This window comes from Peromyscus californicus, unplaced genomic scaffold (assembly GCF_007827085.1).
Source record: "Peromyscus californicus insignis strain IS unplaced genomic scaffold, ASM782708v3 Scaffold_3__1_contigs__length_106647218, whole genome shotgun sequence".
Classification (NCBI taxonomy): domain Eukaryota; kingdom Metazoa; phylum Chordata; class Mammalia; order Rodentia; family Cricetidae; genus Peromyscus; species Peromyscus californicus.
The window spans coordinates 9524442-9549691 of NW_026294551.1; the positions used below are offsets into that span (position 1 = coordinate 9524442).

The 25250-nt window shown below is 48.5% G+C and overlaps 1 protein-coding gene across 1 annotated transcript in view; it reads left to right on the forward strand.

The window, feature by feature from the left end:
* Window positions 1–23644, forward strand: part of LOC128121510 (uncharacterized) — a 163958-nt gene extending 140314 nt beyond the window's left edge. Inside the window, exon 5 of the mRNA XM_052756251.1 lies at window positions 16521–23644. Coding sequence (XP_052612211.1) covers window positions 16521–16711 — 191 coding nt within the window. The 3' untranslated portion in view covers window positions 16712–23644. The remainder of the gene's footprint in view (window positions 1–16520) is intronic.
* The last annotated feature ends 1606 nt before the right edge of the window (window positions 23645–25250 follow it).

The window sequence follows — 25250 nt, forward strand, 5'->3', positions numbered from 1 at the left end:
GCAGTGGCAGATGTATTTCAAAGGGCTACGTGGGGAGTCCAGGGTGCTTCGCTTCGTGAGACAGCTAGCTGCAGCCACTGGGGTGAGCTTGGCAGGGATGCCTGAGAGATGGGGAAGTAGCTCAGAGCCCTGGAGTACGGTGCTGGGTGCTGAGGGGGTAGAACACATGGAGTTTATGCAGAAGGCCAAGCACAGACCAGCTATCACCTCTCCGGCTTGAGTTTCAGCTCTGAGCGAAGGAACCATTTCACTGGTTCTTATTGCCAGTTCACAGCTGCCTGGGTCACTGTCTCACCTGAGGGCTACCCATCTGTGCCACAAACCAGACAGCACAAGGCCGGGGTGGTTGTAGGGTAAGAGAAAAAGAAGGTCCCTTAACTAGTTGGAGGCTGTGTGGTGGCATTTTTTAAAATGCCCGTCTTTTATTTTTATCTTCTCCCTCTTGGGGTCTGCTTTTGGAGAGAAAAAGGGAGGAAGGATGTGAAGTTGGGTGGGTAGGGAGCAGGGAGGATCTGGTAGGAGTTGGAGGGAGGGCAAAAATCATGGTTCAAAGATAATGCATGAAAAAAATTAAACAAAAAAAGTCCATAGGGACGTGTGGAAAGGATCGCCTGGAAAGCATGCATTCTCCTCTCCTCGGGAGGCCTTTATTTGAAGTTTCCCTCACAAGGTTTCCACCAGAGTCACCTCATGAAGCTGAATACCTGACCCTTGGCCTCAGGGCTCACCTGAAACACTGTAGGAAAGCTGCTTGGGTATAGGACTCAGTTTACCTACTGCCAGTCTGTCTTTTCCAAGAGTGATGGAACTCACCTATTTGCCTCATGGTTGGCTTGTATCTTTTGGCTCATAAGTTCTGGACCTTTACGTTCCTTGTCTCCTGTATGTGTTACATGTGTGTGGGGCACACATGTTCAAATATGGGTATAGTTACATGTGTGTGGGACACACATGTTCAAATACAGATATAGAGGTTGTAGACTGAACTTGGGTGTTGGGCCTCAGGTACCTTCTGCCTTTTTATTTTCGTTCTTGTACATTTTTTATATCTTTTGGGGGATATGTGGAGGACAACCTGTGGGGGTTGGTTCTCTCTTCTGCCATAGGGGTCCTGAGCTCATGCCATTAGTTCTGGTCACAAGCACCTGTATAAACCCACGGGGCCATCTTGCCACTGCGCTTTTCTATTTTATCTGTCTCCCACCTCTTTCATTGGTCTGGAACTTCAGTCCTAGTTCAGGCCGGCTGACCTGGGAGCTCCGGGGATCTACCAGTCTGCACTGTGCATCTCACCATCTTTGAGATTACAGGCACCCATGCCATCCCTGGGTTTTTACATGGCTTCTGAACTCAGGTCCTCCCATTTGAGAAGCAAGCACTTTATTGACTGAGTCATACCTCAAGCCTCCATTTCTATCCTCATTCCAAGCAGAGGGTAGAGGGGGCTTGAGAGCACTATTTAGAGTAAAGGCCAAATATGAGACCAACCTCTTCAGGCCTCAGGCGTGGCACCCACCAGTTAGGCAGGCCTTGTGTTTCTGAGACTCCTCGTGGCTCCAGTGAGTCAATGTCCCAGATGAGGGAGCAAGGTGGGGTGGGGTGGGCAGAGAGCTGGTCACTAATGGGGACTGTAAGGGTCAGTTCCAGGGGCCCAGCTAACCTAAAAGGAGGTGGGTCTAAGGTACGGCCATGCATGTGAGTCGGCCAGAATGAGAGCTTGTGTGAAAGGGTCGACTTGGGGTGACTCAGTCAGCTAGCAGACTATAAAAAGGGGAAATGACTCACTTCCAACCCTGAACAAGAACTCCTAAGGCCAGGCCGCCAGCACCTGTCTGGGACGTGGTTAGTTATTAACGCTGCCAGTAAGAGTGTCATGGGAACAGAGCTGGGCGGCCGGAGGCAGCTTTCCTTTCTCCAGCGTGCAGACAGTTGCCCTCATGTTCTTGGGTCTCCTCTCCACCTTGACCCCAAATGTAGACAAGACCGCAGGTGCGTAGCATCTCTCAAGGTACAGGAGCCACAAAGGATGGGGAAGGACCAATGAATGGGCTGGGCATGGGAGCCACAGCCCCTCGGTTCAGACCCACCGTATGATCAGGTGCTGCTAGGATCAGCTCCTATCTAGCCTTTCCAGCATCAGCTGGGCAGGGGCTGACTCAGCCTCATTCTGCCCAGCAGGCTCTAAACTCCAGAATTCTGCTTCCAGGACTGTAGTCCTGTGAAGGGTTTTGGATGACATGGGCTGTGTCAAACTAAAGGCCCTATCTACAAGTATCTAACCCAGCCACCCCCACCTAAGGGTCAAGCATGATGTGGCCCCAGGAGAGTGGAGTGTGTGTCTCAGCTACGCTTCTCGGGCTGCTTGAGTTGATCACGGGCAGACAGAGAGCGGGCCTTGCCCTGGGCAAAGCTTTGGTGGAAAGTGAGCGAGGAGTTTAGATCCGTTCTGCCCAATTCCTTCTCTCTCCACGCCTGGAAAAGTACAGGATGGAGTGGCTTCTCCTCTCAGGGCCCAAATGACATGCCTGGCCACTCTTGGGGGAGGCCCAGCCTGGGCACCAGCTGTGCCTGTTGCTGCCAGGCCCTTGCTCTCCAAGTCCATACTGCCAGACAGGAGGAGGAAGCCTGGTAGGGAACTTTCAGCTACTCAGGCTCCCTAAGGTCCATAAAGGAAGCCCTGCGTCCAGAGGGAAGAGACATATCCTGGTATTTGCGGCTACCACTGCAAAGCCCTCAAGAGCTCATAGATGTCATTTTGCCCACCTGGGCTGCTGGAGAAGCACTGGGGCCAGGAACTGGGGCCATGCTTCTGGGTGGCCATGAGCGGTGAGCAACCCATGAACTGCTTGGCTCACCCGGTGGAGCTTCGACATCTGTAAAGTGGGAATGATAAGACCTGTCCTGCGTATTGGCAGGGTGTGTGTGAGGCCTGCTGAGATCACCCAGCCTGTGACAAGGCTGGGGAGTGGCTGAGGGCCACCCAGATGGAGGATGCAGCACTAGGGTGCTTATGGTGATTAGCAGTCAATTTAGCAAGGCCTGAGGTCTGGGCTCCCTGGGAGGGTGGCTTTACAGGCACCCACCTGGGGCTTAAGGGTTTCTTTACCTCCCACAGCAAGTCAGGTGGGTGTGATTTGTCTGAGCCTCTACAGGAGCAGCCAGCCCGCCATTGGATCCACTCCTTCCCTTCCTCAGGGGCTGGGCAGTGGGTGAAGTAGATCCCAAGGCTCCCATCTATGAGCAGTTCCTAAGAGACCCTGCAGATGTCACATGAATATTAGTGACTTCCTGTCCCTTTCTTGATCTGCATCATCACTGGGGTGCTGTTTCATCATCACTGGGGTGCTGTTTCCAGTTGCTCCTGCCCTGGGAATTGTTCCAATGTGTCACTTTCTCACCACCAAAGAAGACAGAGACACCGAGGAGCCTCAGATTTTATCCCAGAGCCCAACATACCTAGGAGGTACTCTATAAATCACCATCAAATGTAGGAAAAGTCAAATCCTCAGCATTACCTTTTTCCTGCTTTATTTTACCTTGCGGGGATCCACACAGCTGTTGGAGGGGGAAAGCTGGCATCAAAGGGAGCCCCCCCCGCCCCGGTAGGGAATAGGCATCACGCTAGTGCTCACATTGTCTAGAGGAGTTCGCCTGCCGTCCTTGCTCTCACAGCCATCCAGACCATGGCATCCTTAAAGTCTTCCCAGATAGGTGCTTTCCGCTTGAACAGTTTGATGATGGGGGAATTTTATCCTTTCTGAGGCTCCCCACTCAGGTTGCCAACTCCAGTTGAACTAGAAAAACAGAGGGATTCTGGGAGTGTCGCTCAATGGTAGAGTACTTGCCTACCCTGCACAAGGCCCTGGTTTCTGGCCTATGCATTGAAAATAGAAAACTAACTAGAGAGACAGGAGATTGGAGCTGTAGACCAGCTGTAGTGTTTGAGCTCTGCCCCATGCACATCCAGCAGATAGTTCAGTGGGTGAAGACCCTGCCCCCGGGTCTGTCCATCTGAGTTTTATTCCTGGAGTACACATGGTAGGAAGAGAGAACCAAGTCCTGAAAGATGTTCTCTGACTTTCACATGTGTACATGTACCCCTTCCAAAAAAGTAATAATATATTTTTCAAAACCCACATCCACGTTGAACCTCAGACATGATCTTACTTGGAAAAGGAGTCTGAGCAGGTGCAGTCAGTTAAGGGTCTTGAGATGTGATCATCCTAAATTTTGGGTGATTCCCATATCCACTGGCTGGTCCTGAGAAGAGGACAAGAGAAGCAGGTGGCCGGGAGGTGGAGGCGAAGACTAGACATAAACATCTGTAAGCCAAGGGGAGTCAGGGATCCCCTGAGAATCTAGGAAGAGAGATACGGGCCCGGTTCGCTCTCGGAGCATCTAGAACCAGCTCTCTTGAGACCTTGACTTTGGATTTCTAGGCTTGAGAACTGTCAGGGGATGAATTTTAATGTTTGGAGCCATCAGACTGTGGCACTTTGTCATAGCAGACCAGACATAGGTATGCCCTGGCTCTGTCTACCTGACTTATCTCTGCTAAATTCCCACCTCCACCCCATTCCTCTTTCTGTGCTCATGGAAAGGGATCCAACCATCCTTAACTTCCTTACCACCCTTCAAACAAGTTTGCAGCACACAGTGGCAGAAATAGCTATCTTCAAACCATACCCTGCTCTATTATGTCCAGCTTTAGTCAGTAGTAATGTTCGATTCTTGTGGTTCATGTTTCACTGTAGGGCTCCAACAGAGCAGTTGTTTTTTGCTCTTTGATGTTTCTGACATGTATTTACTTCTCCTGCTGTAGAATAAGACTGTGAAGACAAATCCCATGGCAAGGACTTTTTCTTAACTGTATTAATTCCCTGGGCTGATGTAACACATCCCACATACGCTTGATGGTTTAAAACAATACATCCCTTAAAATGATAGAGGCCATTAGTCTGATATGGGACCTCTGGGACTAGGGTGTGGCTCAGTGGTAGATTATATTACATGAAGAAGCCCCTAGGTTAGATTCCTCAGAACAACACCAGATAGAGAATGTGAGAGAACAGGGTTTATGGAGGGGAAGGGAGATATGAAGGGTCTCATGAAACAGGACCTCGAAGGCTAACATCAAGTTGTGGATGGAGCTACTTTCTCATGAAACACGGAGGGAGAATTGTTTGTAGCATCTAGTGATGACCAGCATTTTATGACTTGCAGTTACATCCCCCATGCTTCTGCTCTTGTGGTCACTTGACTCTTCTCTGTGGTCAAGTCTCCCTCGGCCTCCCTCTTAGAGGGGCACTTAAAATTGCATCCAGGGCCTCCCCACTTAATCTAGGATAATCTCCTCTCAAAATCTTTCACTCAATTCAGTCTTCCACATGCCTTCTCTGTGTAAGGCACCACTTAGAAGTTCTGGGGGTCAGAACATTATTTTACAGGGGTAGCCAGAACCTGTCAAGTTTAGCACCATAACCGTGACTGTGTCCACACAGTAAATGCCGTGAATGGGTATGGAGGGTGAATGGTGGGGACCTAGCTTGTTTACCTTGTTAATGTGAAACCTTAGTCCTTAGGTTATTTAGGTAGAGAAGACTTAGAGAGCTACAGTCACCCATGCTTGTCGTTTTTATAGTTACGTTAGTTAGGTTCCCCAGATTTACAGAAACATATGCCAAGTGGATAAGTAATCTTCAAATACTTTGTAGACCTAGAGAATATGGCATTTAAATATTTCGATAACTTAGAATTCTATTGATGTGAGACAAGATTGCCTGTTCTTTTGAATCCATCCCTTTTGCGCTGTCCCTTTAAGAACATTCCCAGCTCTCCTGGGAGTGAGATTGGTAGGAGGGGGCTGCCCCAGATTGAAATCCCCATTACAGGAATCATTTCAAGTCCCCTCTAGGAAGCTCGGGGCTAATGAGATAATTCCTATTAGAGGAAGGAAATGAAGGTGGCCCGACATCCTTTCTGTCTCTAATTTATATGATTCACTGAACCCTCCCCCTCCTCCCTCCCGGGCCTCCTCCCTCCTTCAGTCACTCCTTGGGCCGCCCCTTTGAATTCTGGTTCCACTGTCCACCCACTTCTGCCAGCCAGGGCTCCAGCTGCCAGCAAGTCCTAACACGCCAGGCAACCTGGGAAGTTGGCTTTCCAGAGGAGGCATCTGGGCTCTGGGTTTGGCAGCCTTGCCAAGTCATGTCTCTTCAAACCTCCCCTCCTTCTCCCTTGTGCCTTGGCCAACTTGCCCACCCCAGCCCTGCCCCACAGGGACCAAAGACATGAGGAAAGCTGTCAGGAGAAGCCAGATAACCCCAGGAGGATGGAGAAGACAGAGCTCTGGCTATTGTGTTTGTCTTCCCCTTTCTGTGCCTGGACTTTAAGGGGAGGGGAGGGGAGAGGAGGGGAGGGGAGGGTCAAGGGAGAGGTCCTTTTCTTCCTGTTTTGTAAGGCTGCCTACACTTTCCATTAAAGTTCTCTGCAAGCATGAAGACCCAGTTTGATCTTTCCTTGGAGAATTGTGATGTCACCCAAGCTTCATGGGGTTTGAAGTTCAGATTTTGCCCTGGATGCACATCTGGAGGCTGGAGAGATGGACGGAGCCAGATGGGGAGCTCCATCTCATCTGCCGTGGCACTGTAGACTACCGCTCATCATTCTGTTTATTTGGTACTCTCCTCTTTGGCTCAGGCATACTGGGGACAAGGGTAACCACCCATATGTCCCCTTCCCAATAGGGACTCAAGCACCCAGAAGTGTGGCTGTTACTTGCCCCTGGCTCATTCTCTTTCCTGTCGTCTTGATCCCCAGGGAAGCCATATGGTGGAGTCTTCCGAGTCAAGGCTAAGAGCCAGCGTGGCTCCGGCCCTGGGGACAGTCCAGCAGCCCTGATGTGCAGTGTGGGTGGCCTATTCTGTGAACTTGTGCCTGGCCTTGCCTCTGAGAACCCAGCTGCAGTCTAGAGGAGCAGTGGCCCCATCATGAACAAAGAGTGCATAGGTCCAACTCCCCTCGTCATCGGGGCACAGGTGCCACCAGGCCATGTGGGGCTGGGACTGGACAGAGCAGCAGAGCCTTGTGAGTACCATTTCCATTAGGGTTGGCCCACCCTAATTTTGAAGGCTGCTGTGTTCTGATGGGGGAGGGGGAGTTGGAGACAGAAGAAAGGTACAAGGGAACAATGCAAGAGCTGGGTATCCAGCAAGGTGTAACTCTGAGGCTAGAGTGCCTACTTAGCATGCCTGAGCCCTGGGTTTGATACCCAGCATGCCAAAAGAAAAGAAGGAAAAGAAAAGAAAACAAAACAAAACAAAATAAAACAAAACAAAACAAAACCCAAAACCCTGTGCATTTCAGTGCTCGATAATAACAAAGTTCAAGTTCAGTGTTGATGTTAGCCGTAGCTGGTTTAGAATAATGCTTTTTATCAATAGCTGAGCTTTGTCATCTACAGTGGGGACTCCTTAAGTTCCATCCCTGACCAGGACTCCTAGCTTTATCACCTCCTCCATGTACATGGGTCCCAGTTCTCCTGTGTTTTGAGAGTGGCCAAGAGCACGTGGAAACAGGGCCATGAGGAGTGGTCTGAATGCTAACAGCAAGCTTAACAATTAATGACAAGGAATACAATAAAAGCAATGAAGAACAAACCTGGATTTCTTTATGTACCTCTCGGGCATGGTCTGTAAGAGAAAGGACTGTGGAAGGGGCTCCATATCCTTTCTTGGAAATGTGCTGAGTTCGTTTTGAAATCGAGTACATGAAGTATATAGAATACATGAAGAATACGGAAGGAGTGAAAGGGGTCTCAGTCCTTCCTTAGTGGCTGCTCCTGTTCTCTTTGGTTTAAGGACGAGTCCAAGAGACACTAACCTAAGTTGTCCAGGATCCTGTACCCTGTTAGTGACTGCTCCTGGACTTGAATCCTGATTTGATTGATTAAGCTCCAGTGAGACAGTCTAAATCTGGAGGGTTTTCCCATTGGAAGGAAAGAATGACCTTACTCTGAGTCCTTTCCATACTTGTAGGATAGCTGCTTCATGTTACTGGTAATCTAGTTTGTTCATTCACACATCTGTCTAGGCATCATCCACTCATCCACCCACCCATCCACCCACCTACCCATCATGTATGTATCCACTCATTCATCCAGTCATCATCCACCTATCATCTATCTATCCACCCATCTTCTATCCATCCACCCATATAAACATCCATGATCATCTTACCATCCATGATCATCCATCCACTCACTACCATCAACTACTCACCCACCTACCAATTACCTACCTATCCACCCATATATTCATTTACCCATCTGTCCATCTACCCATCTACCCATCATCTACCCAGTTACCCAGTCACTCATTTATCTATCATCTACCTAGCCATCCATCCATCCATCCATCCATCCATCCATCCATCCATCCATCTATCCATTCATCATCCACCTGTCATCCACCCATATGTCCATCTATCCATTGATCCATCTCCCCTTTCATATGCCTTTTCACTGCAGACAATAATCTTGGCATTCTCAAGAGAAAGATGACATGGCTGCTCCACTGTCTACAGATAGTGGCTGACAGCTGTCATACTTGAATAAATAAAGAACACAGTGATCCAGTCCTAGTAAGAGACATAGTAGAGGAAGAGACTCAGAGAGTCTGGGTGTGGGATATTTATTATCTCTAAAGTCCATCTTTAGGAACAGTCCACTGGGGGATCAACAAGAGACCTAGGTTGTGGGTTCGGAAGGGTCTTTGATCTACCTACAGGTTAATGCTTTGCAGCGGTGAACTGCAAAGCAGCCCCACCCGACCCTGAGATAACAGGCTAGAGCAATCACAAACCAGCCGCCTCTGATAACGCAGGGTTTTATTGAGGTCTGGTTCCTTGCCCAATGGGAACACATCCGGCAGGCATCAAAGGGAGCAGGCGTCACCTTGTGCAAAGAATCCTGGGCCCTCAGGTGTGTGCGTGTCAGGAAGGGTACATGTGTGGCTGTGTGTGCACAAGCCAGCCCGTTGGCAATTATCATTCTGTAGGTCAGAGGCCACCAGCCCCAGAGGGGCTTTGACAAGCACCCAATTCCATTTCCTCTTCTGGCTGGCCCAGCTCCTGAGATTTCCTTTCAGATGTTCAGGTCACATCTTGAAGATGAGGGTTACTCTAGTGTTATTTTGCCCCTGCCCCTCTGTACCAAATACCCTTGATAGGACTGTGATGGAGAAGTGAGGTGGGTGCTCTGTTAAAATGAAGCCAGCTTCATTTCACTGTTTGTGCATCTGTGAGATTTGCTTCTCTGCAGGCTTTGGAAGGCTTTGGCATGACCTCAAAGATACAGGTCTCATCCATGATAATGGAAGAAACTGGTTGGGATGGTGAGTGGCAGACTGTGTACCTCTGTGGTGGAAGAGTTAATGGGTAAACTGGCTGTGCTGTGGCCCTGGTGGGGGTTCACCTCCTGCTCCCCCAGGCAGAGCCTGGTGGCCTGCTGTTTTTTCAGGATGCTGTGTGTTATGAGTCGGTCTCCGGAGGCTAGCACAGAGAAACACCACAATACAAACAGAACATCTGGAAGCTTTCTCGGGTTTATTTTTAACGTGTTTGCCGGAGTCAGGACATTTGCACAGACTGGAGGGATTCTAGGGATGTGAATCAGGTGGGAGAGGTATTCTGGTTAGAATCAGGAGAGGAAGTAGGGGCATGGAGAGACAGTGTTGGGGAGCAACAAAGTCCTTGACTCTGAGAGTTCCCTCTTGCACACAGTGACCTGTTAGAAGTTCCTGGGAACAGCCAGGGCCTGGGCTGGGCTTGGGGTGGGGCTTGGGCTGGGACCCGGATTCCTAGCCTCTGGTTCTGCTGAACCAGAGCAGCTGTGTTCCTTCATCTTTATCCCAGGCAGCTGTAAGAGAGCTAGCTGCATGGTAGATGGTAGGACCCCTGGGAAAGGACAGAGTGGGTAGGCAGAGGCAATTCCTCTGCACCGTGGTCTCCTAGAGATACACTGGCTTTCTCTGTGCACTTTATAGGCTTACACCTGCTCCCTCGTCTTTTCACTTGGACTACCAAGTGGAGCTGAAATAAATAGGTGAGGAACAGGGAAGTCATTCATTCCAGTCCTGCCCTGATGTGATGCACCTAAAACCGTGAGCATCTGGTAGCTGCTGCTCCATTGTTGTTGTTATTATTATTATTATTATTTTGAGACAATGTCTCACTATGTAGAGCTGACTGGCCTGGAACTCACTGTATAGACCAGGCTAGTCTCAAACTCAGAGATACTCCTGCCTCTACCTCCTGAGTGCTGGGATTAAAGATGCACACGACCACACCCAGCTCCTGCACATGCCTCTCTTCTTCCTCTTCCTACTATTCTTCCCGCTCCTTCGGCTCCTCTTCCTCCTCCTCTCCTCCCTTTCTTTTGTCTCTTCATCTCTTCTTCCTCCTCCCTCCTCCACATCCCCCTTTTCTTGGACATCTTAGCCTTCAGGATTTGAGCCAAGAGAAATCAAGAGAAGGCTGGCCTTCTGGGTTAGCGTGTCTGTGGACAGCGTCCTTGCTCAGGTCCTATTTGTATGCCATTTCTAGGAGACGTGGTCTCACAGCAGACCTCCAGGTCCTCTGGCTCCGGCAATCTTCTCACGGCCCCTTCCAGGGTGTTTCCTGAGCCGTTGCTGCAGGAGTTACGTGAGACGTGTGTGTACTTGGGGCTGGGCTCCCTACAGTGCACTGACCTCTGAACTGTCCCCAGTGGTGGTTTTCTGTAATGGTCTCCACTTGCTGTAAAGAGGAGGCTCTTTGATGAGGGGTGAGGACTATACTTCTCTATGGATATAAGAGAAAAATCTCAGAGTCCCACACCTAGGCACAGGCAGCTAATGGCACCTGAGACAGGGAGAATTAGCTTCTCCCAGGGACAAGCCCCTGAACTGGTTATCCAATACAGAGTGGTCAGCCCTGAAATTGTATACACACAAACAACAAAAATGACAGTGAACTGACTACTCTCCTTTCTCTCTCTCTCTCTCTCTCTCTCTCTCTCTCTCTCTCTCTCTCTCTCTCTCTGTCTCTCTCTCTCTCCCCCTGTGTGTGTGTGTGTGTGTGTGTGTGTGTGTGTGTAACAATAATTGAAAAAAAGGAAGGTGGGGTGGAGAGCATGGGAAGGGTTGGAGGGAGGAAGGAGGGAAATGATGTAATTACATTTTAATTAAAATCTATTAAATAAAAAAAGTGGGCTCAGCATTCCATCAGGTCAGATTGGGAATGAAGTAATGGGTGACATAGATGTCTCTGCGGGAGAGAGAACGGACACCTCTGGACTTCATCTTTCCTCCTAAGGGCTCAGAACATGGGCGTAGTCAGCCCTTTTACTTGGTTCTTCCTCCTCCGTCCCAGGCAGGTGTAGACCCACCCATGGTCTAGCCTCTTCAGGGAACGTTAAAATATGCAGACTCTGCCTGCTTGGGTCATGTCCTGGGTTCAAGGCTAGCCACTGCGAAGGAAGTCCCATCTCCTTCTGAGCAAACCCCACCGCCCTGATGCTGTCTTTAGTCAATTCCTTCATTCTGTGGGGCAAGTTCACATGTGTTGCTCCCACTGGACTCTGAGGAAGCTGGGGCTTTACATAATTATTCACGTGAGAGACTGAAAGGTGTCCTTACGGGAAACACCTGACCAGCCGCCAGGGATTCCGCCCCATCTGTCCATAGGAATGCCTGCTCCCGGGGCTGTCCAACCCACTCTCAGTTGCAGCTTTGTGCTGGGAGCCCTGTGTCTTCCCCATCAGCCATGCTCAGCACCTCCATGCAGCCTGCAGCAGCTTTCCCCCAGGGCCCAGGCCAGCTGCAGTGGTGCTGAGCAGGCCACACACTGGATCCACCTGGGTAGCTTTGACTCTAGGATCCGCCCCCATCCACCTTCACTTCATGAGGACTGGACAAGTCCTGGCCATTGGAATTTTGGAAAGCTTCCCAGGGGAGTTGTGATGTGTTTTTAGGGTTAAGAAACAACTGTGGGCTGGGGAGAGGCTCTGTGGGTTAAGCGTTTGGAACACAAGTGTGAGGACTTGAGTTCTAATCCCCAAAGCCACATAAATCTGGGCATGGGTCTGTGAAGTACGCATCTGTGGTCCCAATATTCCCACTGCAAAGAGGGAACCGGAAGCAGGCCATCACCTGAAAGCTTGCAGGACAGATATGTGGTGGAGGCCTGGACGGACACAGACTGTCCTCTGACCACCACAGACATGTGTTACTCCCGACAAACACTTTTTTTTTTTAATAAGGGAATTGGAGAGATGGTTCAGTGCTTAAGAGCACATGCTACCCTTAGAGAAAACCAAATTAGGTTCCCAGCACCCACATTGGGTGGTTTACAAGCACCTTAACTCCAACTCCAGGGGATCCAACAAGCTCTTCTGGCTTTCAGGGGCATCTACATGCACTTGCCATACACATGGATGTACACACACACACACCACACACACACATGTAAAATAAAATAAGTCTTAAAAAATGATAAAGTAAAGGAACCCGAAGAACCAGGGCAGAGTCTCTTACCTGGAAGCAAGGCTGTGTCGCCAGCCTCTGCTCTATTAATGTGGCAGTGTCTGAGACACTTCTTGTCATTGTCCCTCTGAGACGAGGGTGAAGTGTGATCCTAATTAGTCTTATCAATAAAAACCAGGAGTTAAATATCAGCATAATAACCTGAAAGATCAGAGAAGCAAAGGAGCGGCCACCAGTGGCTTCTTACCTCTCTGGATCCTTAGACCGAAAAGGGGCCGAGATCCTGTCTCTGCTTTATATTCCTGTCACCAGCTCCCTAGCGCTGGGATCAACAGCAAGAGCCACCACCCGCCTGGCCTCTATGGCTAACTAGTGGCTAACTCCACCCTCTGATCTCCAGGCAAGCTTTATTTGTCAGAACACAAACAAAATATCATACAACACGAGGGTGCTTGTGTATAAAGGCCAGGGACACCAGTGAATCCCATGGTGCATAGGAGAGTGGTGGGCTTCACTTGTTCCTGGTAGATCATGGTTCGCACACTGGAGAGCACATAGGATGTTTGGAGGGCTTGTTAAAGTGTGTATTGCAGGGGCTGTGGGTGTGGCTTGGTATGTAAAACACCTGTCCCACTTGTACAAAGCCTTGGGTTCCATCTCTAGAGTCTAGGATGTGGGGTTTGCATTTCTAACCAGTTCCCACGTGATCATGAAGCTATTGGTCCAGGTCTATGGGTTGAGAAATCCATTGTGATGATTAGAAAGCGTTACAACCGAGATTTAAGACAAACAGAAATCATAAAACCATCCCATGCCAATCAAGCATCATTGGAGTGTGGCCAGAATCCAGCCCTGCCTTCTTTTAACCATTATAGGACATGAATGTCTCTACTAGACCAGTATGGCTGCCGGAGAACCAGCCATCTGACCTTATTAAAACAGGACTTCAAGATGGATCGGCTTCAGACTCCTTTAGCGCAGCCTGCCCTGAATTACTCCAATAGCTTTAATTGCATTGTATTGGTCAGTTCTTATATAGTTATGCCTCACCACACAAAGTCTGAACTTCATCACACCAGAAAAAAAAAAAAAGGTTGTATTGGCAAATAGAAAGGGCTGGGTAGATACTGAGATGGGCAAGAAGCAGCATCTTCGACTCAACGTCTGAAAAGCACAAACTGTCCTAAGCAGTATCACTTCTTTGGCATCCGCTATTCACCAGGTGGTTTCCATGTATTTATCTCATTTAATCCCAAGAACTTTGTAAGGGAGATGATAATATTATCTTTATTTTGCAAATGACGAAACAAAGGCTTTTTTTTTTTTCTCTCAGAGATTAAGCAACAGCCTTCTTCGTGGCTTGGGTTCCCTTCTTGCCTTGGATGCTCTCAGAGGCCTGCCTTTTTCTTAGAGCCTGCAGGCTGTTGCCTAGTCTCTTCTAAGGCTAAATCCTGCTCCACTGCTAGTGATGAATTTGCCTTTCTGGTTACCTGTATCCCTACTCTGGTGCCCTCTTGGAAAATCTTTGGGGATGGGGATTGGGTCTGGGAGGTTGGCTCAGTGGTGTAAGGCTTGCATGGCATATTTGAAGCCCTAGGTTCCATCATTACATGGTTTAAAATGTCTCCGTGGTAGTACGGACAGTCTGAGGCCAGTTTTAGTGTGCTAAAGAGAAGGTATCTACGGAACTGATTTCTTCTAGACACTCCAGGGGAGACACCGTTGCCTTCACTGTCCCTTGTCCTCGGGAACCCCTTCTTGAGCTTGCCAAGCTCTCTCTTCCACTCCACACCTCTCTTCCCTGTGTTCCATCTGCTGTGCCTCTGATGATGCTGAGGGCACAGCCTGATGACTCCTTTCATTCCTGGTTATCTCCTGCCTCAGACTGCTGACCTCCTCCCATGTCCACACAGCTCCTTTTGTCATGCAAGGTTACAGTGACTAGAAGGAGAGCGTCTTTTAATATCTCCATTTTTTTCCCTTCCATCGACTGCTCCAAACTGTACATAGACTGTACATGTACTCTACTTATGGATGGAAGTTTTAAAAGAGGCCAGAAGCCAGGCCTGGCAATTCATGCTTGTAATCCCAGTACTCAGGAAGCAGAGGCAGGAAGATTGCTCTAAGTTCAAGGCTAGCCTGGACTACATTGTGATTGCCAGGACAGCCTGTACTGCACAGTGGGAGACCCTGTCTCCAAAGTGACAAATAAAAGAGGCAAGAGATGAGGGCCAAGGCAAGGCCGTGTGGTGGATAGCTTGTCTACTCTGTCATAGCAACACATAGAGAGACAGTCCAGCACAATGGGCAAGGGGAGAGGGTTCTGCCCTGGGTGTGACTGTGTCCCCCTGGCGGAGTGGCTTCACATGTGGAGAAGTGTCATCGGAAGGGGCATTCCGGTAGATACTGTAGTTTTCTACACAGCAAACTTCGTCAGCCTTGGCTGCCATTCCTGGTGACTTCTCAGCTCCTAGACTTTTTTTTTTTTCTTTCAATCCCTGAACCCCTTTCCCTCTTTCCCTTTCTCCAGGCTGACAGGAACAGTTTGGTGAGGGTTGGGAGAACTTTCTCATGCTCGAACCCCACTTCCTACTGGGGAAGTGTTAACTCCCCGCCTCCTGCCCCACACCCACCCTCTGTCTAGTTCTACCCTCCCAGTGTTTTGCTTTGGATTTTGTTTGGTAAATTCCTCATGGCAGCCCCTCTGTGCTGAATGTCCTGCTGTCCTGCTGCATGGAGTTGCTGAGCAACAAGAAGGAAGCCCCGTCACTGCCAGTTAATGAGCCAGCTGCATGGCCTGTCTCCCAGGCGAAAAGGCTTGTGGGGCTCTAGGAGACAGCCCCGAGGCTGGTGCAGAAGGAGAAAGGAAGCTGGAGGAAGATTAGAGAACTTTGGGGTTTGGGGGTGTGTTTTTAGGTCCAAATGTGAAGGAGTGTGTGAGGGGGCTGGGCTGCTCCTGGGATGCACTATCCCTATTTTCTTTTGGGCCACCAATCGGAACTCACTTTTTTATTTGTGATTTTGAAGTTGAGCTTGTCCCCTTCCCCAGCTCTCTTGCAGAGATGCCTTCAAGTGTCTTCTGCCCTGGGTGTCCCCATCATTCTACCTATCACTCTAGGCCTCATGGTGACTACTCCACCCTGCCAAGAAGATATTTCACCTAGACATTTTCACATGGAGCCTCTAGAATCCAAATCCTCAGGGCACTACCATCAGCTATCGATACCCCGGCTTTTACTGGTCTAGGAAGCCTTGAGCATGAGATACCTCCTTCCCTGCAATGGCCTATAAGGATGGTACTTAGCTGACTGGCTTATTCTGGGATCTGAGCATCTCTTCTGACAAGGTACTTATGGACGGCCTGCCCACATTTCTCATCCTGGGTTGATGATGGTTGTGAACCTGAGACCAGTAAAGCAGCCACCTTCTTTGTATGCCAACACCATCTCCAGTGGCCAGACTCAGTCAGCACTGAAGTGGGGTGGTCCCCTGAGGGACTCGGTGATTGGTTGCTCAGCATTGTGGGTGATGAGAAGTGGGAAGGATCTGTAAGGAGTGTGCATCTGCCCTCACCCATTTGCCCTCAGACTGGGAAGAGAAATGTGCCAGGTGTTCTGTGGAACCCCTGTCCATTCTGAGTCCATTAGTCTACAGGCGGGAGGCATGGGGCCTACTGTGACCATGTGTATGGAGAACCAGACCCTGTTGTTCTGGGGACACTAGTGTGTGTCTGTGAGCCGGGTGATGTGGCACCTTCACACTCATCTGTCAGCTCTGGGTATGACAGTAGGATGCATGTATCAGGCTTCTTGCAGGTGCTGCAGTGAGCAGGGAGGCCGGGAGCCAGACAGAAGCATCACGTCTCCTGAACCTTAACTGAAGCACTACTGTGTTCGGATGCAGCAGAACACAGAGCCCTGTGGAAGGGAGTTAGGAAACTGAAGAGCTATGAAAAGAGCAGATGCCGCCATCTAACTCTCACTGTCTTTTGGTCCACAGGCCTAGAGCGGGAGGCTGACCAAGGGCTGTTCCTGCTCACTCATGATGCTCACCAGAAGCTCTGTGGAATTGTGGAAGATATGTCCCTAACCCTCCTTTCAGGACTTGGCTGTGATCACGCTACCTCTGGAGAACTAAGAGCCCTGGATTCAATTGAGGAATATTATTTGGGAAAATACAGAAACTTCTAGACTGTGAAGATATTTAAACGAACAAAGACATCTCTGGACATGACCTACAGCTGGGGAAGGCTCGCCATCCCAACTCATCTACTGTTTTCTAGAAGACAAGTCCCCTGATGCCACTCCCAAGGATACTCTTCTCCACTCTGTCCCTGTCCCAGATACCACGCCTTTCCCTGCCTGACCCCACCTCATCTTTGGACCCAGAGATTCTTATTTGCTCTATCCATTCGAGTCAGATGCAGAGTGAATAGTTAACTACACTTGAGTTGAATGGGATCTTGGTTTCTGTTTCTGTTCCTTGTAAAGAGGTCACTCTCTGTTCGTGGCGCGCAGCCTGGAAACGGTTTGTGACTCCAAAGAAGCACAAGAGTCAGCATGGAGGTCCTGTGGGCTCTTGGAGATCAGGGGAGTCCAGTAGGGCTGCCGCTTGCTGTGGTCTTCCATTGCTTGGTTCACACGCAGGTGTACGCTTGGACAGGTAGAGATGAAGCCATTGTCACCCCATCTTCTGTGACACAAATGGGATGAGCTATAAAGACCTTCTTCAAAGGTGGCAGTGGGGGATCGTCTTGTCCAGGTGCTTTGTGACTGAGCCGCCGGCTCCATTAGTGGTGCCTCCTGAGGACCTCCTCCCCCTGGTGTATGCTGATGGTTGGTACACACAGCTGTCCAGAAGCTGGAGACTTCTGGGTCCCTTTCCTCTGTGGCCTCCACGTGGGCAGTTGGAAATCCTTCCAAATCATGTCATAAATCCACCTTCTTGACTGCGTACTCAAAGACATTCGAGGCTTTTTATTTATAAAATGGATGCATAGTTTGTTCATATAAAGCAATCCGAGCTTCCTCTTATTGTAATTGATGTATTTCTGTGGCTGTTCAGTGACTTTATAGTGGGATATTGACTTTGGCCTCTCAGATTCTCCATGGTAGAATTGAAAGACCTCCTAAAGATGTTTAATGCTGCTGAAATCCAAAGAAGGCTTACAGACATTCTTCTTCCTCCCTCCCTCCCTCCCCTACTTCCTCTTTCCTAAGCACACAGTGGCAGCATGTGCTTGAATTGCATGAATTCCTTCAGGTTCTAAGGAATGGTGACCCACTCCTACCATCTCTGTAAATGTGATCTTTTCTAAAGTAACAGTAGATAAAGCAATAGAAATGGGTGGAGGGGCTACCTAGGTGGCCTGCCCATAATCTGTAGGGGACCTGCCCCCACATTACCCTGGGTACTCTTGAGAGAGGGATAAGAAAATATCAGGTAGGAAGAGAGACCTAGTTGTTGAGAAGAAAGGACCTGGGTCAATATCCACCGGCCCAGAACTTTATTCAAAAGGACTTTTTATAACAATGTCAAGGGGCAAGGCAAAAGACCTCCCCTTTGCTAGATACAGGCAAGTATAGACCCTTCCAAACACCTGGTAACCACATCTATGGTCAAATCATCCCCTTTTGCAGCCCTGCTGGGTAAAGTAAGCTCAGATTCTCTGAGCTGGAGTAATTTGGGCCTCCACAATAATCCCATAGTTAGACCACGTACTCAAGAGCCACAGGGATGACAAGGACAGTGGCATCCAGATTGTCATGTTCCTCCCTGTGCAGTAGGAAATAGGGTTCCTAACTCCCACATTCCACTCTGTGTGGAGCTGGGGAGATCCAGTCATCTCAGCCTGCCCAGGACAAGGGATTTCTTGGGACAAGAGATTTGAGGGAGCTAAATCTGGGGCTGACTTGAGAAAAGTGTCACAGTTGGTCATCCTGCTGAGTGAACTAGTGACTGTGTCTCTTCTGCTCCTGTAGCAAGGAGAAGCTGGGTTGCTTAGCCAGTCCCCATTCAGGCCTGTATGTCTGGTCACTCATTGGCCACAGGGCAGCCTACACACAGAGCAGATCAGGTGCCCCTCCTGACCAAATGTGTTATTTGTAAGATGGTAGGTTTGTCTTGTATTGAAGAAAATCTTAAGTGTGGTGGGCCAGTTGAGACCATGTCCTTCCGAGGAGTGTTGTGTACAGTGGGCATGGCAGAAATTCAGAGCACCAGCAATTGCTCTAGGACCGTCCTATATAGGTGACACTGACCCTGTATTAAAAATGAAACTGCCCTCGAAGAAGCAAACCCACGGCCACCAGGATAGTACAGGATGCACAGCACCATGCTCATGCTTGGATATGTGTGTGTGTGTGTGTGTGTGTGTGTGTGTGTGCAACACCTGTGCAAACGTGCTATATAGAATAAACGAAGATCAAAAATTTGCATCTTTGCTAGACAGAGACAAAGAGCTGAAATCTTAGGGACAATGTCTGGAAAGCAGGGGACTTGGCTAGGAGACTTCCTGAAAGTCCTTTGAACTGTAGCTTTTATTTAGAATATCAAGGGCATTTCGACTGGGATAAGTGTGTACTTTCTTTCTTAAGTCCTCCCCGATAACCCTGATAACCTGGGTTCAACTTAGAAAGCATTGAGTGGGACCTCCCAGCTCACTCTTACCTTCTCAGTCACTAGCATCAGGGAGTGGGTGGGACTTTAAGGAGGTAGGAAAGGGCGGAGTCATGCCAATCCAATTTGGGGTGTTCATGACAAGTAAGAACAATTGAAAGGTAAATTATAGGTTCTTTTGCAGCTTAGAAAAGCTAGGTTTTCAGGATTGCCTGGCACCTGAAGTTGTTGTTGTCTGTCAGGGATTTCAGCTCCCACCTTTCTGCTGAAAGCTAGGCATGAGGGTCCATGATGTTGGAGCAGGGGCCTCCCCCTAATCCTTCTCATCTTCAGTTTTGAGGCCACAGTGTGGGTAATTACATACTAGGGCAGTGATGTGCATCCAGGCATTCAGGGATTTTGGCATTATTCCTGAGAACTCCCATGCATCGGGAAGAATGCAAGCCTGTATCCTTTTCTTTGGATACCATCTTTGAAAAGATAACTATGGGATTGAGGAGATAGCTCCATCACGAAAGTGCTTGAGGACCAGTGTGGGGGTGTGTGCATTTATTACCCCAGTGCTTGGGAGACAGAGTCTTGGGGTTCACTGCTCAGCCATTCCAGCCTACTTGGCAAGTTCCAGGCCAATGAGAGGCCCTGTCTCAAAAAAACAAGGGCGCTGGAGAGATAGCTCGGTGTTTAAGAGTGCTTGCTGTTCTTGTAGAGAAGCAAAATTCAGTTCCCAGTACGCACATCAGGCCACTCACAACTGCCTGCAACTTGAGTTCCAGGGGATCACACACCTTGTTTTGGCCTCCACAGGAACCTGTACACACACACACACACACACACACACACACACACACACATACACACACACACACACACACACACAAAGTAAAATAAATCTTGAAAAAAATCAAGGTGAGTAACTCTTGAGGAACAACACTTGAGGCTGTCCTTTGGTCTCTTCTCACACATGCCATGTGCACTCATTCATGCTCTCTCTGTCTCTCGCTGTCTGTCTCTCTGTCTCTGTCTGTCTGTCTGTCTGTCTCTCTCTCTCTCTCTCTCTCACACACACACACACACACACACACACACACACACACAGTATTCACTCAAAGATGAACATGTTTCAGCTGCTCCTTCCTATGTACCCCATATTCACTGTTTGATCCTTGAAGAAGCTTTGCTACTGAGGCAAAGGCAGCCCTCTTCCTCTCTCTTCTCATCCACATAGAATCCCAGGATCTCAGTAGCTCAAGTAATCTACCTCATCAGTTCTCTGAACCGATCCAACTCACACAGGAATCTCCCTTTCAAATTCTGACCAGCTGTCATCCAGACCTGGGGAGGCAGCCTTTGGTTGAGAGGGAGTTCTAAGGGAAGGCTGAACGTTAGTCACCATGATGGTGAAAAGAGGAGAATTTTAGAGAGGAATGCAGAGGCTGCTGAGTGGCCATGAGTGTCAATTCCTCAAGGAGATTTTGAGCTAATTTATTTTGCCTTTGCCCCTAATCAGTCTCTTACGTTTGGATCCTAAGGTATGTGTATGCTGGTTTAAAATAAGCATCACAGGGCAGGGAAACAGGAGACCTGAGATTTTGATGTCAGAAAGTCCCTCTTTGTATTTAACATGCAGGGCTGGGTACAAGTGCCTAGGACCGTCTCCTGATGCTGTACACATTGCTGTTGTATTTGGAGCATAAGTCATCAGTTTTCTAGGAGTTGTTGTCTTAAAGATCTGCTTATTTTCCATAGTGGAAGAGTCCATTAACTGATATCCATGGGACGATGGGAATTACCCCATCTCCATGCTGACCACTCTTAACCTGATCATAACTCAGTTATCATAATCATGACTACATTTCAAATTTACTCTGCTCCACGCCCCTGGGATCTTATGGATCATTTGAACTTGACTCTAGACCCCAGGAACCCTCTGGTCTACAAATAGACTTGGGGACCTTCCTATGCAGATGTGTGTGGAATTACTAGAGGTGGGAAGACATTCTTATGGTGAGGCATGGCCTCCCACTCAGGAGACAGCAGTTTGAAGGATAAAGAGTGACTTCAGAAATGACCACTGACACTGGATGAGACCCTTAAAGACTAGGCTTGTGGAAAGCATGTGGAGGGAAGCCTAAAGAGATCCTTGAACTTGAGGTAGGTTGAGGAGCGGTCTGGATACCTGGGATCTAGTCCTTTGCTTCAACTAGCTCAAGGTCATGTGTCAATCATTCAACCCTACCTTCTGTGGCTCAGTGTTTTCTGTATGTACAAAGGAGCAGGAAAGTAAAGAAGTTGACTGTGTGTCAGGCTGGTCGCCCTGCGTGCCCTGGCTGCTGTCTATTTCCTGATCGGTAACTCATTGTCTCTTTAGCCACACAAGTTGGAATTAGGGCTTTCTCTTCCCAGGGAAGTCCATTACCAAAGACTACTTCAAAGATGTTTGCACATGTTGTCGGCTGCACTAGGCATGAGTTTGTTGAAGGCAAATAGACACACAGCTGGTGACGGGAGGGGACCAAGGGCTGTTTAGCCCTGAGAGACTGCAAGGCAAGGCCAAGAGAAACAAAACAAAACAAAACAAAACAAAACAAAACAAAACAACTCTGCCTGCCATTTTGACCAGTCAATAAAAATGGGGAACTCTGAATGGTTAAAACCATAGGGGATTTATTAGTTTGCTTAGTGAAGGGCAAATATTAAGTCTGAAGTTGACCCATCCTGGGACCTGCCTTTTGGCTTTTGTGTTCGGCCAGGTGCCGATCACTGCAGACTCCACGTTATTAAGTTCTGTTCCTTTTCTTTTTTAGAATTGTTTTCTGTCTCCCTCTTTTCTCCCTCCTTTACCTATCCTTTCTACCTCCTACCCTTCCTAGAAACTCAAGTGTGGATTTTGGAGGAGGTGGAAGACTTTGCCTGATCATAAAATTCTCGGGCCCAGGGCTCTGGCTGGCAATTGGGGTGGCCTTGGGAAATGTGCTTTCTAGGTTGCCTTATGGATTCTCCATCTTCTGACCTGGACTTCAGAGTGCTAATAGGCAAAGGATTCGTCCCTCATTAAACTTGGAATGAGTACAATGGCATGTGTTAGACCGGACCACAACTATTTCTAAATCATAACCTCGATGTCCTAGGAGACCGTCCCTGCCTATCCACGACAGGTAGCTTCAGCTACTTAAGGTACTACTTAAGGAGAGGGCCACAGGGCTTATGACTATTAGAACAGAGAGGATGGACAGTCTACCTAGCTTCCAAGAACCAGGTCAAATGTGAACATTTCCAGGGGCAAGCAGTCCACTGTGAAACACTGCAGCTGTGAGTGCTTGGGTCTCCTGTGGGATGTAGTACTAAAGGGCACACTGCTCCACATCAGAGACTCAGCGCTCTTATCCAGATCTGCTCCAGGAGACTGCCCAGAAAAGAATGTCTTCCTTCTCTGCCCCAGGCATTACAGACAACTCTCCACCTATTGCTCATGCAGCCCACAGTTGGGAATGTTCTGGAACTGCTTCATGACGAAAGTCCCTCTCATATTCCAGTAATGAGCTTTTATTGAATGGGGCGTGTTAGCTTTCCATAGCTTTAGCAAATACCAGAGATAATCGGCGTTTAAAGAAAAAAGGTTTATTTTGGCTCGTTGTTTTGGAGGTTCCGGTCAGAGCCATAGCTTGGGGACAAACCTGAGCAGGAGCCTACGGCAGAGCAAAGCCACTCATTGTGTGGCTGGAGAGAGAAAGAGGGTCCTGTGTCCCACAGTCTCTCCAAGCGCATTTCCCCAATGGTGTGAAGACTTCCCAGGAGACCCAGACTTTAACACATAAGCCTTTGGTGGGGGCAGGGAGGGTGTTCCAGATTCAAACTGCAGCCTACCATGTGATTTCAAATCCTTTGCCCATCTTTATGGGGAAGTCTGTGTTTTGAAGGATCGATAGTAGGCACCAGGGGAAAAAAGCTTGTCTCAAATGCTCTCTTATCTAGGAGGCTTTCTTTGATTTTTCTTTCCCTCTCAATGAATTGGGGCAGCCCTCTTACATATTTTATGAAGCATGTTGTAGCATGTATAGACATATATATGTCTGTATGTCTGTATATGTCCCTCCTCCCATGACCATATGTTAATATCAAATTAACCACACCATGGTTGAATTATTCTGAGTGCCTCCTCTCTGCTTACCCCTTCTGTTAGAACAAGAACTCAGTTATTTCTTATTGATTGGAAGGTGACCCCAAACTGCCCCTGGTGTTCAGCTCTCACAACAAGCACTCTGATCTGCTCTTCACAGACGCTCTCTGGTCATCGGAAGACAGGCCTAGAGGAGTCCAGTGCCTTGTCCAAGCCTTATACAGGTGAGAGCTGGGATTCAGAAGCCACGGGGTCACTGACATGGCAAATGAGCAAACAAGATGTGGAGTTGCCTTTCCCTGTTTGCAGTCTGTCACAGCGTGTAGTGCCACATCTGCCTGCCTTTTGTTTGCCTTCTAATAATCAATAAAGTGTTATCAGAACAGCAGGGAAAATATGTGAGCTTTACTGTTTGGTTTCCATGAAGAAAGTGGAATGTGGCTGGGGTTTGCCGGTCCAACTGCAAAGCTAAGCTCATGTTTAAGGTGGATATAAATTCAAAGGTTTCGATCAAGAGGCTGGGGACTTGATTCCTTTGGTAAAGTGATTACCACACAAGCGTGAGGTCCCCCCAGTTGTGGGGATGCAGATATGAGAGGATCCCTGGAGCTGCCTAGCTAGCCACTCTACCTGAATTGGTAAGCTCTAGGTTCAGTGAGAGGGCCTGTCTCAAAAAGTACGTGGAAAGAATTGAGGGAGACACTTTGGCCACAACATACGTAAATCCTCACATACCTGTGCATACACACAAACATCCCATATATACCAATAATATTTAAACCAAATTTCTAGAGAGTTTGACTTTGTCTAGTGGTGAGAAATCAAGAAAAACAAAGTAACAGCAAAATCACATCTAAGCTTCCCTGCTCTTGGGGACTTTTGTATAACGAGGTAGAACAAGGCTTACGTGTGTGAAAATCAGTCTTGTTTGCCCAACAAACTCCTGGTTGGTATTCCAGAGAGTCTGGGCAGATGTCTCTTACTCTGTACTCTAGTATAGACTTCGCCAGTGGGTGGCAGAGAAGTTAGATAGTGTCTGTCGGGTGGACCATTTCCAGGAGTGTCACATGCAGACTCCAAGGCATACCATCTGGGGCCAAAATCAGAAGAGGTACCACTTAAGGGTCAGCAGCCCCAGAGAGGAAGTGTGTGTGACACCTGCTGTCCCATCTCTCCCTGGGGGAGGTGGCCACAGACGAAGGGGGAAGAGACAAAAGCGACAGAAGACTTTTCACTTCTTTGTGGGAAAAGACTCTCCAAAGCTCATCCCTCCTGACCTCTTACAAGCATGGCAAGATCTGGACAAAGAGGGTGTCACCTGTAAACCAAGATCACCAGAGGTGGCTTCAGAGAAGGAAGAAATGTTAGGCTATTCAGTCAGAAAATTGGGCAGTTCAGAAGAAAACGAAGTTTAGAACTTTGCAGTCATAGAGCTCTGGGTGAAATGTCTATGTCTCACTTGAGTCTCTCTCTCTCTCTCTCTCTCTCTCTCTCTCTCTCTCTCTCTCTCTCTCTCTCTCTCTCTCCCTGTGTGTGTGTGTGTGTGTGTGTGTGTGTGTATGTGGATTCATGTAGAGGCCAGGGGTTGACCACTGAGATGTCTTCCTCAACAATAGCTTTTCTTCATCATCATCATCATCATCTCCTCCTCCTCCTCCTCCTCCTCCTCCTCCTCCTCCTCCTTCTTCTTGAGATAAGGTCTCTCATTGAACCTTATCATTTTTGCTAGATCAACTGGCTGTCAAACTCTGGAGATCCATTTGTCCCTGTCCCTCAGTGCTAAGATTTTAGGTATACACAGCAATGCTTGACTTTTAGGTGGATTCTGGGGATCCAAACTCAGGTCCTCATGCTTGACCAGCAAACACTTTACCCACTGAGCCATACCCCAGCCTTTCATGTTAATTCCTTGACAAAAACTCTACTGAGAGCTATTGTTCTTATAGGTAAGGAAACTAAGACTGAGAGCCAGGGACTTGTCAGAGCACATCACA